Source organism: Podarcis gaigeae (genome assembly GCF_964106915.1).
Source record: "Podarcis gaigeae genome assembly, chromosome: 8".
Classification (NCBI taxonomy): domain Eukaryota; kingdom Metazoa; phylum Chordata; class Lepidosauria; order Squamata; family Lacertidae; genus Podarcis; species Podarcis gaigeae.
Genome location: NC_139684.1, coordinates 11,100,020 through 11,117,847, shown reverse-complemented (window position 1 = coordinate 11,117,847; position 17,828 = coordinate 11,100,020). Strand labels below are relative to the sequence as shown.

Here is a 17,828-nt window from a genome sequence, read left to right as displayed (position 1 = left end):
CTAAGGAGCTTGTCTTCAGCCACAGAACCATTTTTTTCTTTCTTTCTCCCTGCTTCGCTACAACAGGTCTTATCTCTTTTTAAGTGTCAAGCAAAGATGAACCTGTCTTTACAGAAGCCATGTCCATATAAATTAGAGCGCCTGCTTTCGATGGGCTCCTGGTTATCTCCTGGGCATGTGCAGAGAGCCAGCAGATTCCACTCGCCTTTGGGCCTCGTGCCTTCTTCTCTGGTGCGAGTCCTATGCATAAACCAGCTCATTTTTAAACCACCAGACCGGGTGAGCTTCTGAGCATGTCAAGATTGCTGCCCCTCACGAAGGAATCCCTGGTTGCCGGGGATTCTTTCCCCTTGGAACAGCGAGCGCTGGAGGTAAGTGAGAGTCGCCGTCTCCTGAGCATGTACAAAATTCCCATGTGAACGAGGCTTTCTCAGAAGTGGGGGCGTGGCTGGCCGCGAGACAGAGCGCAGTCGCCTGATTTGGGGGGGGGGGTCACACTTTTTCCCGCCAAAAGAAGCTCGCTTCCGCCCCTTCCCCCTCCTCCCAGCATCAAAAGCGCGCATGCGCCCTTCCCCCTTGTTCAAAGCCGGGCTGCGTTTTTGTTTATTCGGAAAGGAAAGGGAGGGGGAAAGAAAACACAAACGGGAGTGGCGGCGCGGCGCACGCGCGTCTCGGAGGCGCCGGTTGGCCGCCGCTGCGCGTTCGAAAGGCGCTCCCCGCCGGCTATTGGTTGCTCCGGCCCGGTAAGCCCCGCCTCTTCCTGCCCACCGCCGAACCCCCAGCGTCCCCTCCGGTTCCGCCGCTGTCGTCGCCGCCGCTTCTTGCTACCGTCGCTGAAGGGGCCGCCGCCGCCGCTTTGTGCCTCGCGCGCCGAAAGAGAGAGGGGTGTGAGGGGAGAGGAGGAGGCCCTGAAGCCGGTGAGTGACGGGGAGATGGGGGCGGGGTCAAAGGTCACGCGTTGGGCCCGCGCTCCTATTTGCATAACGCTTTTTTTTGTATCCGTGTGACGCTTTTGGCCTCGGGAGGCCTGCGCTGGTCTCGGTGCCGCGCGCCGGGCAGGGGGGCGGGGCGGCCCCGGTTCCCTGGAAGGCTCATTCCGTGGGGCCTGGATGGCGGTGGCCGCGGCTGCTGTGCCAGCCCCTCTGGCCCGGAGGGGAGGAGCTCGGGGCTCATGGCACACCTTGGCAGCGGCCCCCGGACTGGACCTACGAAGCAGCCCCTGCGCATCCTCCTCTTCGCTGCTGCTGCGCAGAGAGAAACGAGAGGCAGAAAGCGACACACACACCTACCCGCAGAGGTCCTTTTCCATGGCTGGCTAACTGACAGGCTGGCCGGCTGGCGCAGAAGACGGACTCGTCCAGCCTCTCTCCTCCTTGCTTACCTGCCTTAGGTGGCAGCTGATGCACGTTCCCCACGCCCAAAGTTTGCTTGCCCACACGGAGCTACAATAATCCCCAGCATCCTTAGCAAACTGCAGCTCCCAGGAGCCTTTGAGCAGGGTGAGCTTTTCGATGTGCGTGCTGCGTATGCATCCTCCCCAGTGCTTATATCACACTTTACAAAAATGAGCTGGGTCCCCCTAGTTTGAAATGCTTTTCATTCCAAGGGAGCCAACAGCAGTGGCTTTCCAGGCTGCTGGGAGGAAAGGAGGGGGAGCCCCAGCAGTAGGCGGTGCCAGAGCCAATTACAGAGGTAACTAAATTCTAGTTTTGTACCCATTCATCCCCCTGTTGAGTTCCACAAGGGCAACACTGAGACGACGAGGAGGAGGGAAAACTGATAGGCATAGCCATTCCACGGAGCTGGATGTAAGTAAGGAGGAAGGTGGGGACTGGCACAGGACAGTGCTCCTTTTCCTTTAGTGGACTAGCCTCCACTGGCAGCCGATGTGGTGCCCTGGACTACAACTCCCAGCATTGACCCTGACCATTGGCCATGCTAAATGATGGGAATTGGGGACCCCAGTGAGATCTGGAGGGCACCACATTGGCAACTTCTGTGTGAATGTAATCTATTATTAAATCCAGGGGGAACCTGGTGTTCTCCAAAGCTTTTTGACTACAACTTCCATCAGCCCCAGCCAGGATATTTGTACGCTGCTGGGGCTGCTGGGCATCTGAGGAAGGCATAATGCTGAACAGGAGAGACACAAGGAAAAGGGGATGCAGCAATAAATAGAGGAAGGGCAGCTGTGCTTTGTTTGGTCCAATAATGTGGATCCGGGGCAAGTCAGGGGTTTCAGAGGTTGGTGGGCCCAGGATCCCTGATCATTGCTGATAGGTGTTGGAGTCCAACAACATCTGAAGGGCCTCCACACAGCGCATTGCTCTGGTGTACTTTCAGGGAGGGGTGAGAGCTGAGGGTCATGCCAGGAGGTGGGTGTTGAGGAAGGCTTTGCAGGATGAAATAGAGCAGAGGTGATGGTGTGCAGGTGTTTGGTAAGGTGCTCTGGGCATAAGGGGCAACAATGGAGGAATGATGGGAGTTACATAAAGGAGCAGTAGATCTGAGGGTGGTGAAGAGGAAACTACAAGGATGATGGGCAAGACACAGAAGAATCTTGAAAACTTTTATCAGGTGGAGGTAGCAACTCCAGAATCACATTCTAGGTGTGGTTCTGTAGCTCCTTCCTCCTCCAGCCTACCACCACCTGCTTTTGGGGCTAAATGGCTGAAGCAGGCAAGAGCTACTTCTAACACACATACCCCCCGCCAAGTTTCTGGTAGAAAAGCTAAAATCTAGACTGCTGTGCTTGGATCTTCATTAGGGAAGTGTCGTAGCACAGTAGAAGAGCATCTGTTTTGAAAGCAGAATATCCATGTTCAGTCCCTGACAGCATCTTTAGTGACGCTGCCTGAACCTGGAGAGCCATTGCTGCCAGTCTGTGTAGACAACACTGAGCTAGATCTACCCAGAGGCCTGGCTCAATATATAATTATTGTGGCAATTCCATTGTGGTCTCTGATCTCTGTCTTGCCTATAGCAGAATCCACAAGCGATGATTCCTTAAGGTTCCAGTGCAAAATTCTTTCATCTCGACCAGCCGCTTCGTTTTGGATTCAGCAGGAAAGACGCACACAGAGGCATCCCTCCCCCACCCTGCAAGCAGTGTCAGAGATACCAGGAGGCCTGTCACAAGGAGGAAGAGGAGGAATGCTGTCCATGTGGACTATTTTAATCCAGCACAGAATTTCCAACTGAAGTTAGCTTGGGCCACAGGAAGGTGTGTTCCTGTAGGTGTGTTTCATCAGGAAAGTATAGAGTCGTGTTGATTTAGGCACTGACATTGTTCCTGGAAATGCTTTTAACTTCTTTTGAAAAGTGGCAGAGTGTAGCATCTCAGTGGCTGAACTGCCAACTTGGATGCCCCAGTGCAAATCCTGCCTCTGCCATGAGCTGCTTAGGTGGCCTTAAGGCAAGTCTCTCAGCCTTATTGCACCCCCTAATCTACAACTGGGGGGGGGGGCACAGCTATAAGGGCTGCAACAGCAAATTGCCTTGTACAGCAGGTGATTTATAAGTGCAAAATAATGATTCCATCAGCTTTCCCCAACCTCTGGTGCCCTACAGGTGTTTTGATCTGCAGCTTCCATCGCCCCCCCCCGCCAGCACAGCTGTATGATGCTGGGGATGATGGGAGTTGTAGACCAATACATCTGGAGGACTGGGATACACGATCAGAGTATTGTGTAGGTGCTGAAAGTCTCCCGGAACAATTGTAGCTTTGCCACCTAGTTTTAGTTTGAAATGTTGGCGTCATAAATCCCCTATATTACTTGTGATGTAAAAGCTTCTAGCTAAATCTGGGCCTTTGGAGTCTTTTGTATGATTCCCGCTTTTGCCTAGAAAAATGCATGTGGTTTGAAATGCACCTGCAGTAAGACCTTCCACACAGAAAAGGTGCTCGTTTGCACCCAGAGCTCTGTGAGACCTCTAGCACATACGGGGACAAACCGATCCTTTCCATGGCCTGAGGGTCTTGCTACCTGTGAGGTAGGTGAGGCTAAGAGAGAGTTAGGTAACTGTCCCTTGTTTGCCCAGGGCGCTTTGTGGCTGAGGGTTAGATTTGCACCTGGACCTCCCTGATCCTAAACCAACACTCTGACCACCATACCACACTGTTGTTAGCATCTACTACAGCTTGACAAGATTAAAAAAGGTAGAAGAAAATCCTTTCATTCTGTGCTTAGGCGGTCTGGTACAACAGCACTTTTAATCTCCTTGGGGCAGTGGCATAGCATGGGTTGTTAGCACCCAGGGCAAGGCAAGTAATTTGCGCCCCCTAATCCGTGGATTTGTGCCCCCTAACCCTAACTCCCAGATGTTGCGCCTGGTGCGGCCAGCCCCCCCCTGCACCCCCCACGCTACGCCACTGCCTAGGGGGAAACCCTGTTAGTAGCTTCCACGCTTTGAAACCAGCCTTGTGCAGAGACAGACAAAGCTTTGCAAGATTCAAACACGACGGCTCTCTGGAGGGGCAGCTCTTTTTTTAAAAAAAAAGTCCATTCAAGCACCAGCAAAATCAAAGCCTAAGGAGTTCCTTTGGTCCCACAGAAATGTATGAAACCTTCTCCTGAACATCATGCTCACTTTCAGTATTCTTTAGAAAAGTAAAATGGGTGAGGGGGGACTTGCATTTGCTTAAGCAAAGGTTTGAAATGTACAGGTTACATGCTTCGGAATCTCAGCCTGAAGAAGAGTGTTTTGTAGGCAAAGAAGGAGGAGGTGGCAGTTGCTAGCCTGGGTGGAGGGGTTACTACACTTCATGCCAGGAATAACGCACACATGTTGGCTGTCTGAGGCTATCTGGGTTGTTTTTTAAAATAAAAAATAAGTTTTTTCCCCTGGGTCTTTTGGAGGAGGGGAAGAAGGTATGTTTTGCAAATCCATACACAGGACTGTGCCAGCCAAGGGGACCTATGCCCTACCATGCCTGAGCTCAAAGAGGCAGAGGTGTCCCAGTGTCACCCAGATCTCTCGGTCTCTCTCTCCAGTCTCTTCTGGCACAAGTAAACATTCAGAAAGATTGCAGGGCATTGTTCCCTTTGGGAGATGAATCTAGGGTGGTCTTCCTGCATTTGCCTTCCCCCCCTCTGCCCCTGTATTCCCAGTCTCTCCATCAAGGCTCCTTCCCCTCCCTCTAGAGAGGACGTAAAATCTTTCTTGTTGGTGGGGCCTGAGGCCAGAAGGAATGTAGGGAATTTGCCCTGCGGTGGGCCTAGAACCTCCCCATGCTGTTTTTCATTTCCTGCATTTTAACTTGGTGGGGTTTTTTTTAATTAAAGTTGCAGCCTTGCAGGTCTTGCCCTCGTCCGACCCACATCCTTCCCACACCTCAAATAGCTTAGGGGGGAGGGGATAAGACTGATTTGTGCTCCAGGCAGTTTAATTATTTCCTCTCAAAAAAGTTGTAATTCTGAAAAATGAGGATTCCACACACCCACTTTCAGCTCTATTACAGTGCAGCGGGGCTGAGAAGTTCTTTTCCCCTGAGTGTCACATTTCATCTGCTTCAAGAAACAGGATTGGGGGCTGAAACTCCAAATTCATTCCTCCCCTGCTGTCCCCGCCATGGAGCTGTGTGGGTCTGTTGCTGCAACTCCTTGTTTGTTAGAGGGGGGTGGCTGGTGGGATTGTTTTTAAAGGTAGCCCTCTGCTGCCTGGAAGTTTGTGACATTTAAAAATAAGCTGGTGAAGGTGAGGGCGATGAGCTGCTTTGCGGTAAAAATGGGTGGAAGCTGGTTGGCTGGGCTCTTCAGGCCTCTGCTGACGAAAGCTGTGGGGTTGTCTTTAAACGTCCCACATGTAGAATAAGATTTTGGGCCTGGAGGGGGACGTTTCCACCCACAACATGCCAGCTGCTTTCATTCTGCTTGGGTTGCCTACCCTGGGGCCTCCACTTCCATCCTTGGTCTGTTGGGTGCTGGGCAAGGGGCCTCGGAGGAGGAGGGCATTCCCTCACCCCTCCCTCAATCTGTGCAAGGAAAACCCCTTTCCCACCTGCAGGGTTTTCTGACGGGAGCTTCCGGCTTCTCTGTTGGACCACCATCAAAGTGGGCTTCCTGGCCTCCTCCTCTGCAACTGCTTAATTTGTTGTTTTCTTTTGCTTTGACTGCTCAGTAGCGCGATAGGGATGTAGATGAAGTTGCCTTTGTTTTTGTTTCGTTGTTAACCTTCACACCAAATCTTTTCTGCACTTCAGGTTGTCTGTGTTAGGAAGTCCTCTCCCCTTGAGGTTAAAACCTGGGGCTCCAAAGTGTTACCCTCACGTTGGGGTTATACATTAATTTAAAATGGCGACTGATCTGTCCGAAGCTGATCCCGCACACCGTAAGGCGCTTCCACTGTTAACGGGAGCCCCCCCGGACAAGTTGAGTGAGGTAGGGGCCGACCCTTCCCCACGCTCGCCCTTGGACTGCCCCCTGCGAGGGCTACTCTACTCTGCCTTCCCCTGCTGCTTCTAGGAATCTTGGTTGGGGCTGCCTCCAACACCCCCCTTCCCTTTCCCCTGCCCTCCCCTCCCCACCCCATCCCAAAGCAAGGATCCCTTCCCCTGCTTCCCCTGAGACCTCCCTTGCTGGGTCCCTTTGCTCTTCTCGTTCTGAACAGAAGCAATATACTGTATACGTATTAAAATGTATATACATCCTGTGATGCTCACAAGTTCTGATGGAAACAGGAAGTTGGAGCCAGCTGCCTCCTAAGGAGCCTGGGCGCGGTTGCCTCCGTCTTAGGTGGAACACATGGTGGGGTGATGGTGGCTTCCTTCTGGGTGTCCCTAGTCCCCTCTGAAGCCTTCCCCCTGCCCCAGCCCACTCCGCACCTCCTGGACTCTCCTCCTGACGCTCTTGCCACTGTTTCCCTTCCAGACGGCTGAAGACGCCACCATGCCCATCCGCCGGGCCGTGAATTCTTCTGCTCGGGAAACTCCTCCCAAAAGCAAACCTGCTGAAGGGGAGGAGGCCAAGCCAGGTAAAGACTCCCACTCCCACCTGTTGTCCTCCTTGGTCTGTGGTCAAGTGGTGGTGGTGGTAGGGCTGATTCGCATGCAGCCTGGGAGTCATTTTGGACTCACAGCTGTCCATGGAGGCACAGGTCAAATCTGTGTCCAGGGCAGCTGTTTACCAGCTCCATCTGGTACGTAGGCTAAGACCCTATCTGCCTACGGACTGTCTCGCCAGAGTGGTGCATGCTGTGGTTATCTCCCGCTTGGACTACTGCAATGCACTCTACGTGGGGCTACCTTTGAAGGTGACTCGGAAACTACAACTAATCCAGAATGCGGCAGCTAGACTGGTGACTGGGGGCGGCCGCTGGTCTTGAAAGACCTACATTGGCTCCGGTACGTTTCCGAGCACAATTCAAAGTGTTGGTGCTGACCTTTAAAGCCCTAAACGGCCTCGGTCCAGTATACCTGAAGGAGTGTCTCCACCCCCATCATTCTGCCCGACGCTGAGGTCCAGCGCCAAGGGCCTTCTGGCGGTTCCCTCATTGCGAGAAGCAAAGCTACAGGGAACCAGGCAGAGGGCCTTCTCGGTAGTGGCGCCCACCCTGTGGAACACCCAGCAGATGTCAAAGCGATAAACAACTACCTGACATTCAGAAGACATCTTAAGGCAGCCCTGTTCAGGGAAGTTTTTAACGTGTGATATTTTACTGTATTTTTGGTTTCTATGGAATTTTTGGTTTCTATACCCCAGCCGGATGGGCGGGGTATAAATTTTATTATATATATATATATATATATATATATGTATATATATATATATATAAAAAATATATAAGTTGACCCTTGAGGATCTACTGAAATTGTATGTGTATGTACGAGACACACAGATAATCAGGTGGGAGTTTGGAAAGTTTGATGCATTATGTTATTTTTAATAGCATTTATTATTATTTCAGTTTGCATCCCACCCTTCCTAATAATAAAAAATAGGAACAATATTTTTTGTAAACTGGTTTGGGTTCCTTGTTTTTACAATCAAGAGGTGTATGAATTTTATTAAATTAAAAGTAGTTCTTTTTTTCCTTTCCCTTTTTTTGGTTTTTGTTTGGAGAAGTGTTCTAAAACAGAAAAATAGAGATACTAAGAGAGGTGAGTGGGGGGTGCTCATGTAATATCACTGTATATAAGTTGTACAAGTGACAATAAAGTATTTCAACTTCAATAAAAACAGTTTTGAAAAGTGTTCCCCCAACCAGTGAGTTCAGAGTTGCCTGAAACATTACCTTTCAGCCATCCAAGGCCAAGGGATGTTTTTAGATTTCCTCCTGGAAATCAGTATTGGCACAAACGGGCATATGTCACCAGGAAGAGCGTTCCACAAGGGGTGAGAACCGTCCCCAGCAACTGGGCTCACTGCCAACTGGCTATTCCCCCGTGGTCGTACCACCAAGAAGACCACCTTGTACAGGCAAAGCACGGGCTCAGCCCCTGAACTATAGCCTGCCCTCATCACCACACTCACCCTGCAGAGTATTGCGGATGGAAACTGAGCCTCAGTTGCCGATTGAGCCAGTGGCTGCCCTCCAACTCACCAGCTTATAAGTGAAGGAGGCTGAAAGGTACCAAAAAGGCAACTCCGTCACTACCTATGGTTCCCAATAGCCCACCAGTGGGCAAACCCCCCCCCCCCGGTCTGCCTCTGGCTACCAGCTGATTGCTTTTGCCATCCTGCCTGCTTGTGAGCAGTCACTTCAGCCAGGAGACATAGCAGAAGGGGCCAAGGTCCCATTGTGGCATTCCTTAGGCAGGGCCTGTTGGCCCAACTGCAGTGGGTGTGTTTTGTCCTTTGCATGTAACTTGCACATGGCCCTCTTCTTCCTCTTCCCTCTCAGATCCTGATGTCAGCTCAGAGGAATCCGCTTCGACTGTAGAGGAGCAAGAGAATGAAACTCCACCAGCCCCACCCAATGAGGCAGAGCCACCCAAGGAGCCCGAAGTGGAGGAAAAGGAAGGAGAGGCCAAGCCTGCCGAGGAAGCCAAAAAGGAGTAAGGGGTGGGGGCACTGAAGTGGGGGGCAGTCCATACCCGCGGGCAAAGGCTATGCCAATGTCTCTGCCAAGCCTACCTGGAGATGCAGCCAGGGATTGACCTGGGGCCTTCTGCATGCCAAGCAGGTGCTCAACCTCTGAGCTGCCATCCTTCCCTGACAATTTGGGGGGTGCAGTCCTGGGCTAAGTGGAAGTGGCTTTGTATAAGGCCATGTCCAACATTCAGTTGCCCAGTTCTCCTGATTCCAGCTCTCTGCTTTTCTGTGAACTCAGAGCTCCCCTGAGCTGCAGAAAATGTATTTGGGCTTCTGGGATTCCTGCATAAGTTTTGAGTCTCTCCCTTTGTGTGTGTAAAGGGAGAAGGATCAAGTCAAGGAGGAGAAGAAGAAAGTCAAGAAGACCATCCCTGCCTGGGCCACCCTCTCTGCCAGCCAGCTAGCCAGAGCACAGAAGCAGACGCATATGGCAGCTTCTTCTCGCCCCAAGATGGATGCCATTTTGATTGAGGCAATCAAGGTGAGCACAAAGGGTGGGCTTCTTGTGGCTTTGCTGCTCTTCCTTTCTCTTTGTGCCTCTTCCCCGCCCCCAGGTATGTGGTGTTTTTTGTCACCTTTCACTCCCCAGGAATAGAGTGCCAGTTGCACCGCTGGTTTAAACATATTTGCTGTTTCTGTGTTTTTACTGCATAGGTCGCCTTGAAATGGATTGTTTAGAAGGCGATTAATAAATCATTGATAATAATTGCTCTCTCCGTCAGCACCAGTGCAAACGCCCCTGCCTCCCAGCTCAAAGGGCACAGCTCTGCTGTGGTCAGTGTTCAGCCTTTGGGCCAGGAGACGCCCTTGACACCTGCCAGTTGGACCTCCCACTTTCCTATAGGAAGTCCTCCAGGCTTAAAGTATCTTTATAGAGGGGTTTGTTTGGGATGCTGTCAGAAATCTGCCACCATCACATTTCATGTGGAGGTGGGGGGAATGCACACACTTTAGGAAGGCAGCGTATGGCTATGAGAGCACCCTGATTTGAGTCAGAAAGGGAGAATGGCTCAAGTCATGAGCAGCCTGGGCTTTGCTAGTTGTCCTGGGAGAATCCTGCGAGTGAAAAGCCCCTGCTAGTCCATCTGGTAACCCTGAGCTAGATGGTATTGACCTCCTAGTCGCTCCAGGTAGGGTTATGAAGCACCCCGTCTTGAAACTGTGCAAGAAAGATACAGCCAGATCAGGCCATCTTCCTGTTCTCACTATACCCAGCAGACACCTCGGTGTGATTTTCCCCAGCAACTGGCATAGGGTAAGCCTAGTCACAGGTGCCTCTTCTCCTTCCAGGCATGCTATCAGAAAGGCGGGGCATCAGTTGTGGCCATCCGGAAGTACATCATCCATAAGTACCCTTCACTGGAGCTGGAGAGGAGGGGCTACCTCCTCAAGCAGGCCCTCAAGAGGGAGCTAGAGCGAGGGGTCATTCGGCAGGTGAGTTGGGTGTGGGTCAAGGGTTCTTTTGCTTGCTTATTTCTCTCTAGCCTGCCCAGCATTAGGAGAGCTTGCAGATTGGGTGTGTTAAGACTGAAACAATCACTTACATTTTCCAGAGTTCAAAGGCTTTATTCATGCAGGAGCAGCTTTGTCTTGGCAAAAACTATTTACTTACAGGATGAGCAGAGCTAAAGAGAGAGAAATGGCAGACACCTTGTCAGAACGAGTTGGGAGAGAGAAACAAAATGGCTGAGCTTTTAGGGGCACAGTTAACTTAGACAAAGAGACTACAAAAATGTTGGATAGATTACTAGAGAAACAGTGCCCTGATGTGGTTTCAAGTAGCATCTTAGAAGCTAAGAGAAGAAAATGCATTTGTTTTGTCCAACACTCGGTCCCAAGGAGAATTCACGGGCAGGGAACAAAGGTGTTAAATGTACCACTAAAACCAATTTACAGTAGGCCTGAGGAAAGCATCTGCCAGCATGGCATAGGGAAGCTTTCCCAGCCTTTCCTCCTAAGGAAAGTTTGCCTGGTGCCTGAACTGGACCCCTCTTTCTCCATGCCAGGTGAAAGGAAAAGGAGCCTCTGGGAGCTTTGTGGTGGCCCCGAACTCAGGGAAAACGGCCCCCAAATCCAGGGACCGGAAGGTAATGCTGAGGGGCCTGGGGGAGGTTTAGGAGTTGAGGTAGCAAAACTCGTAATTGGTGTGCACAGTTGAAATCCTCCATTCTCTGAAGGAACTAACAAGGGGTCTTGTCTGAATCAGGTCTTGTATCCCTTCAAGAGCTCTGAAGAAGGCACACGTTCCACAGTGGTGGAAGCGCTTGAAGAACTATTGGCAGACCTATTTCCATGTCTGTTGATGGCAAAGGATTACAGTAAACATACATAATCTTTGAGATAAAAGCCACATTTGCCACATACATTTAAAGCACATGACTTTCCGCCAATGAATTATGGGAACTGTAGTTTAAGGGTTGTGGGAAATGTAGCTGTGTGGGGGTAAACTACAGTTGCTGGGATTCTTTGCTGGGGAGTGGGATGTGCTTTAAGCATGTGATGTGGGCGTGATGATTAGCACAGACAATTGCTTTGTAAACAACATGTAGAAAACGGGGCTAGGAATGCAGTAGAATAAATGAATACTTGCTTTGCTTCCGATCTCTCCTCCTCCGCAGCGGAGCTCTTCTTCGGCGTCAGGCCCAGAGCAGCAGGTGAAGCTGGAAGACATCCTCCCGCTGGCCTTTACACGCCTCTGCGAGCCGAAGGAGGCATCCTACAGCTTGATCAAGAAATATGTCTCCCAGTATTACCCGAAGCTGAAGGTGGACATCAGGTAGGGCTGGAAAGGGGGAAGGCAGGAAGGAGGCACTGGCCGGCCAAGCAGCCGGGACTTCTTGCTTTAGGCTCTGCCCTCTGTGACAGCAGGTGGCTGGGCACGACTCTTCAACAACTTCCGACTTGGCACTGGCAGCAAAGGATTATTCCCTGTTGGGAACACGGGTGGTACCATGTTCACAGAAGTGGACCCATTTCAATGAGAGGAACTGAGCCCTGTCCATCAGTTGCATCTACTCAAGTAGGACTAACTTTGGGTACGAACTGATGTTCTCACCTGAGACATGTACCTATGGGGTGTTCAGAGTGTCCCGCCATTGTAGCCAGAGCAGAGGAAATGGCTTTCTTTACAGCTCAGTGGCGACTAAACCTGGGGCTCCCAGCACGAAAGCCGGGTGCTCCACCACTGAGCTGTAAAGAAAGCTCAATTCTGAGCTCAGTGGGCAAACAACCAGGCTTGGTAGAAGGCAGCTTTCGCTCCTGCTCAAAATTAGTTTCGCCCCACTGCTCCTGTGATCCTCCTCTCCGCAAAAAAAGGAACCCTTAAACTCTTCTAGGTTTATTCCAAATGTTTTGAAGTATACTTGGATTTTTAAAACAAGGGGGGGAAAGGAGGGTGTAGCTACTTGGCTGGTAGTCTGTGCGAGGGTTTTGTGCTCCAGTTCACAGCCTGTGGACAGAACAAGCCATTCTGCATCCCGTGAGGGAGCAGAATCTCCTTCACTTCAAGGAAGGACCACCCAGAAGGGCTTTGCGTCAGCCTCGGGCCCAGGAAAGAAGCATCACTCTTCCTCCTGGGAGGCTGTTTCAGCCATCCTCCCTCTTTTCAGCAGGATCTCCTTGCTGCTGGGAGATAGGGACTGTGTGGTCTTTGCCGCTCTCTCTGCCCATTATGGCCTTAAAGCTCATTTTCTTCCCTCCCACAGACCTCAGTTGCTGAAGAATGCTCTGCAGAGAGCAGTGGAGAAGGGCCAGTTGGAGCAGATCACAGGCAAAGGAGCTTCTGGAACTTTCCAGGTGTGTTGGGGAGGGAGAGCAGCCCAGCTCCCTTTAACTTGACTCAGTCTGGCTCCCCTCCTCCACTGGCCTGCCAAGAGCAAGCAGATTAGGGGGCTGCGTCTGGTTTGGGCTGGGGTTTACCATAACGACTGTCTGTTTCAGCTGAAGAAATCTGGGGAGAAGCCCCTTCTGGGTGGGAGCCTGATGGAAGATGCCATCCTCTCCGCCATTGCGGCCATGAATGAGCCCAAGACCTGCTCCACCACTGCTCTGAAGAAATATGTTCTGGAGAATCACCCAGGGTCAAACTCCAGCTTCCAAGGTAAGGAGGCACAGAGGGGGGGGAGAGAAGAAGAGTTTGGATTTGATATCCCGCTTTATCACTACCCGACGGAGTCTCAAAGCGGCTAACAGTCTCCTTTCCCTTCCTCCCCCACAACAAACACTCTGTGAGGTGAGTGAGGCTGAGAGACTTCAGAGAAGTGTGACTGGCCCAAGGTCACCCAGCAGCTGCAGGTGAAGGAGCGGGGAATCGAACCCGGTTCACCAGATTACGAGTCCACCGCTCTTGACCACTACACCACCACTGGGGGAGAGAGCTAGTTCCACAGAGGCAAGCAGGCAAAGTCATAGAAGTGTAACATTGTAGAGTTGGAAGGGACCCCCCAAGGATAATCTGCTCCAGCCCCCTGCAATGCAAGAATTGCAGCTAAAGAATCCCCCTGTCATCTGGGAGGGCCCTGCACTGGCCAAAGTGAATACCAGCAGGGCCCAGCCGTGGGGTACGGCAGGGGTGGGAAGGAGACTGACACATTTCATTGGTTTGTGCGCACATACAAGCCTCTAACTTTGGGGCTAATGCGTAGATCGCAGACTCGTAGAGTTGGAAGGCAACCTGAGGGTTATCTAGTCCAACCCCCTCCAGTGTATTTCCTCTTATCTCTCTGGGGCGCCCAGATCTATAGAAACAGGAAAAGATGAGAGTGGCAACCAGCCATCGCCACCTGTTGTCAGGTGTAGGGAAGGTTGGTGGTGCTTGGATTACGGAGGGCCCCTGGTTTCTGGAGATTTACTTGGAGGTTAAGTGGGTTTAGGGTGGGGTCTTCCAAGAGCAACCAGGACAGGGGTTACGTTGCAGGAGCAGAGCCTAGGCAAATGAAATGCCTGCACGATCCTCCCTCACTCCCTTCTTCCATTGATTGCCTTTACAGCCCAGGTTCCCCCTCTCAGATCTTGGGTTTTAAAATAGCCCAGTGTTGAGGTTTGCAGGAGACCTGCTGGGAGAAAGCGTGTGCAGGCTGTGTGTGTGTGTGTACGCATGCGCATGTGTGTGCGCGCGCATGTGCATATTTTTGTTCCAGGAGAGGAGCGTCTGCTCTTGAAAAGACACTGAGCCTTGGAAAGGGCACAGGGCTTAATGGAAGCTGCCACCCCCCAGTTCTCCACATGGGCTCCCTTCTAGCTGCCCTTTCAAGGCAGCCTGTTCTGTCCGCCACAAGGAGAAGTCCGTGGGCTGCTGCTTATATCTCACAGCCTGTGCCTGGATTATTTCCTCCTTCAACACAAAGCCAGAGTGCTTTTTCCGCCCTGCCTCAGGCATCTTGGGGGCGGGGGCAGTGGTTGAAGCAAAAGCCCCTCCACTTGGCTCAGAATACTCATTGCAAATATAGGGGAGCAGACAGAGAGACAGACAGACAGACAAAGGCTTTGGGGCCCAATTTTGACCTTGTTTTGAAAGGGCTTAGAGAGAGGCAGTTTGGAATCTGATTTTTGTTCCTTTGGGGTTTTTGTTCCCTTTGGAGAAGGTGCTGGGTGCAAGTTCATGCCAAAGTTCACCTTAAAAAAAAAAAGGAGGGAGGAGCAGGGGTGGAGTGGGGAGGCATTTAGCATAAACTGTTGCTAGGGAGATGAAGGCAAGCTTTCCAGTTGCTCTGGCAGCCATGCCGTGGGGGGGGGGAGGAATCGGCTTATTGGGAAGAGCAGAGGTTGGGATGCTCAGAGGTCCTGCCTTGGAGCTTTGGCCTGAACTCTCGAACCCCTCCCCAACCCCTGAGCACACAGGCGGCTCAAAATTGGCCTCTTTGTCAGAATCCCAAGTAACGGGGCTTGCAAAAAAGGCCATTCTGTGGCAGGGAAGGGATTTGTTGGGGGTGTGCTAAGCTCAAGCGGCTGGTGCCCCTCCTGATGGTGCCATCCCCCTCCCTCCCCACAGTCCACCTACTGAAGAGGACCCTGCAGAAGTGTGAGAAGTACGGCTGGATGGAGCAGATTTCCGGGAAGGGATTCAGTGGCACCTTCCAGCTATGTTTCCCCTACTATCCCAGGTAACGGCGTTGGGGGGGGGGGCAGCCTCTGCCTTAGGAGGAAGCACCTGAGATTCCAAGGTGCAATGTGGGACAGGGCAAGGTGAGCGGGAAAAGTTGAGGAAATGCTTTAAATACTCGAGCCAAGCTTATTCTCACAAACACACCTGTCCTCCAGCTGACTCTCCAACAGCAGGAGTGGGAACCTTTTTGATTGGCGAGTCCAGATCGTTTCATCTCCCACCCCGCAGGCCCCCAACTGCCAATCATCTGATGTCAGGTGACTGATAGGTGGCGGCCCCCTGGTGAAGCAGCCTTTAGCAGGATTGATTCCCACTTCTCCCTGGCTACCAGCTGACATCAGATGATTGACAGGTGGGCCTGGTTTGGGGGAAGTGACTTTGCAGGCAAAACTGGACCCCCCCTAGTGGGCCAAAGTTCCCCCTCCCTGTTCTAAAGCCTTGGGTGGTTAAAGGTATGGGAGAGAGGAGGATCCTGCCCCTTTTGCTCCCATTGAGCTCCACTTTCCCACCTGCTGAGTTGATTATTTCCTCTTGGGGGTGTTCCTTCCTTCCCCCCCCTGCAGCCCCGGTGTCCTGTTTCCAGAGAAACAGAAAGAGGAAGAGTCAGAGGAGGATGAAGAGGAAGAGTCAGAGGAAGAGGAGGAGTCAGAGGAGGAGTCAGAGGAGGAAGAGCCCCCTCCAAGGAAAAGGTATCTGTTGGGGGGCGCTTTTGGGTCCAAGTAGTTTTGACAGTCGTGGCAGCCCTCCGGGGCCACCTGGCCTGCTGTGACGAGGCTGGGGCTGGGCTTGCAGGTCCCGTCCTGAGAGCTTTTCCTTTCCTTGGCAGGATGCAGAAGCGGCCCCCACCGAAGGCCCGGAACAGGGCCCCCCCACTGGCAAAGCGGCGGGAGGCCAAGCCCAAGCCCCGCAAAGCCCCCGTGGCCCGCCGTGGGAAGGCCAAAGCCCCCCCTCCCAAGGTCAAGGCCCCCAAGGCCAAGAAAGCCAAGCCAGCTGCCCCGCCCCGCCCGGCCCTCAAGACTCTCTCTGCCCCCAAGAAGCCCTCCTCAGCCACCAGCGCAAGGAAGGACCTGAAGCCCTCGGCCAAGAAGAGCAAGACCACCATGCGCAAGTCCCTGAGAGCCAAAAAGTAACCCCTTCTCCCTCTAGAGTGGCAGGGCACAAGGGGGTGGGGATCTCACACGCTTGCTTGCGAAGTGCAAGGCCACCTTTGTCTCTTCCTCCTGATGCTTTCAAACATCTCTCTCTTCTCCCCCCACTTCCTTCAGCAGCGGTGAAAGCCAGCTAGTCAAAGTGGCACTTAATAATCCAAGCGTCTCCCCTTAGATCTAGGTCCTGCCCTCTGTGCCTTCTCGCCTCCCCCCCTCTCCCATCTACCTGACCCCTTCCCCTCCAGAACCTTTAATCAGTAACATAGAACTGTTCTTTTTGAAAATAAAAAATAAGGAGAAGGTTAATCTGTACAGGGTCACCTTGCCTTTGAATTTTGGGCTTTTGAAACAGGTTGCAGAAGAAGATTTTTATATTTTTAGAAAGTGGAAAGGATCCCCGGGGAAGACTTTCTGAACAGGGCACTTCTTCTTCCTCCTCCCTCCTCCTCCTCCCGCCTTTTGGGTGCCTTGCTTGGTTCTTGCAGGCCAGTGAACCCCCTGGGGTGAGCAAGTCTTCTCAGAAGAAGAGTTGGGTGCCAGATGGGGGGGCAGGGGGCTTCCCCACAGACGCCTTCTTCATTACCTTGTTGTGTTTTCTTGTGTGTGTTTATTTTTTTAGCTTAGATGCTCCCCACCCCCAGTGTTTCAGTGTCGCCTGAAAACCAAGCTTACACAAAGTTCTTTTTGAATCCAGCTTTTGAAACTTGTTCTGTAAAGAAAGAGCGGGGGGGGGGGGATGAACACAAGGTTTCGTCATTTGTTCCCCCTCCCCTTTTTTTAAAGGAAAAAAAAAGAGAAAAGAAAATGACCGAGAACAATCTAAGTAGAGCAAATGAGTAGAGCCATTAAGCAAAGGAACATGCTGTTTGTTAAAATAAAAAGTAGACTCTTGACACCTGTCTGGGGTGTGGTCTTTTGCAGACACCCACAAAGTGTGGGGCTGGGGCCTGGGGGGTTGGGATGCGGGAGAGAGAAGCCTGCTCCCCAGAGCCATCCCAGCATAGCCCCAGCTCTGTCATGGGCCAAGAGGGTCTTGCTTGCAGCTCAGAAGTGCCCTGAAGCACCACCTCAACAGAGGGCTTGGGAATCTTTTGGCCACTGTTTCCCAAAGTTGTTGATGATGCCCAGTTGGATTTAATTAAATTCTTCATTTCCACAGAACCCTAGGAACATAGGAAGTTGCCTTGTGCTGAGTCAGACCCATCGGTCCATCTAGCTTAGCGTTGTTTTTGCTGACTGGCAGCAGTGAGTCTCCAAGGTTGCAGGCAGGCGTCTCTGCCCAGCCATGCCTGGGACCTTCTGCATGCAAAACACATGCTCTGCATTGACCTAGGTCTTTTATCAGATGCCCACATATCTGGCCCAGTTCTTTCTGGGGGGAGATGGCCGGGGCAGGAGTGATGGCCATGTTGGTGGATTAGGCAGGCAGCTGCTGGAAGTGTTGGAGGTTGCAGAGGACTACCTTCATTTCAAGAAATCGTCAGGATCTCACTATTGTCTGCTACATTCCACCCTCGCTCTCCTGCTCCTCACTCCTTAATTCAC

At 52.0% G+C, this 17,828-nt stretch overlaps 1 protein-coding gene across 10 annotated transcripts; it reads left to right on the top strand.

The window, feature by feature from the left end:
• The first annotated feature begins 631 nt into the window (after window positions 1-631).
• HP1BP3 (heterochromatin protein 1 binding protein 3) lies at window positions 632-17,176 on the top strand. 10 transcript variants are annotated; one of them, XM_083750232.1, is made up of 14 exons: window positions 632-917; window positions 2,987-3,223; window positions 6,203-6,380; window positions 6,870-6,972; window positions 8,842-8,995; window positions 9,354-9,513; window positions 10,323-10,466; window positions 11,039-11,119; window positions 11,651-11,808; window positions 12,737-12,827; window positions 12,972-13,131; window positions 15,022-15,133; window positions 15,699-15,824; window positions 15,962-17,176. In XM_083750232.1, exons 3-14 carry the CDS (start codon window positions 6,294-6,296, stop codon window positions 16,263-16,265), a joined length of 1,680 nt encoding a protein of 559 aa, XP_083606358.1. In that variant the 5' UTR covers window positions 632-917; window positions 2,987-3,223; window positions 6,203-6,293; the 3' UTR covers window positions 16,266-17,176. The 10 variants fall into 10 exon arrangements, with proteins under 10 accessions (XP_083606358.1, XP_083606356.1, XP_083606357.1 ...); XM_083750233.1 differs by having other exon boundaries at window positions 753-917; window positions 2,984-3,223; XM_083750237.1 differs by having other exon boundaries at window positions 753-917; window positions 2,984-3,237.
• Window positions 17,177-17,828: the final 652 nt, after the last annotated feature.

Bases quoted from the DNA above. Each gene is read 5' to 3' on its own strand.
- HP1BP3 (XM_083750232.1), top strand. From the start codon at position 6,294: ATGGCGACTGATCTGTCCGAAGCTGATCCCGCACACCGTAAGGCGCTT. The intron at 6,381-6,869 runs GTAGGGGCCGAC...TTTCCCTTCCAG, and splicing joins CCCCGGACAAGTTGAGTGAG to ACGGCTGAAGACGCCACCAT. The intron at 6,973-8,841 runs GTAAAGACTCCC...CTTCCCTCTCAG, and splicing joins AGGGGAGGAGGCCAAGCCAG to ATCCTGATGTCAGCTCAGAG.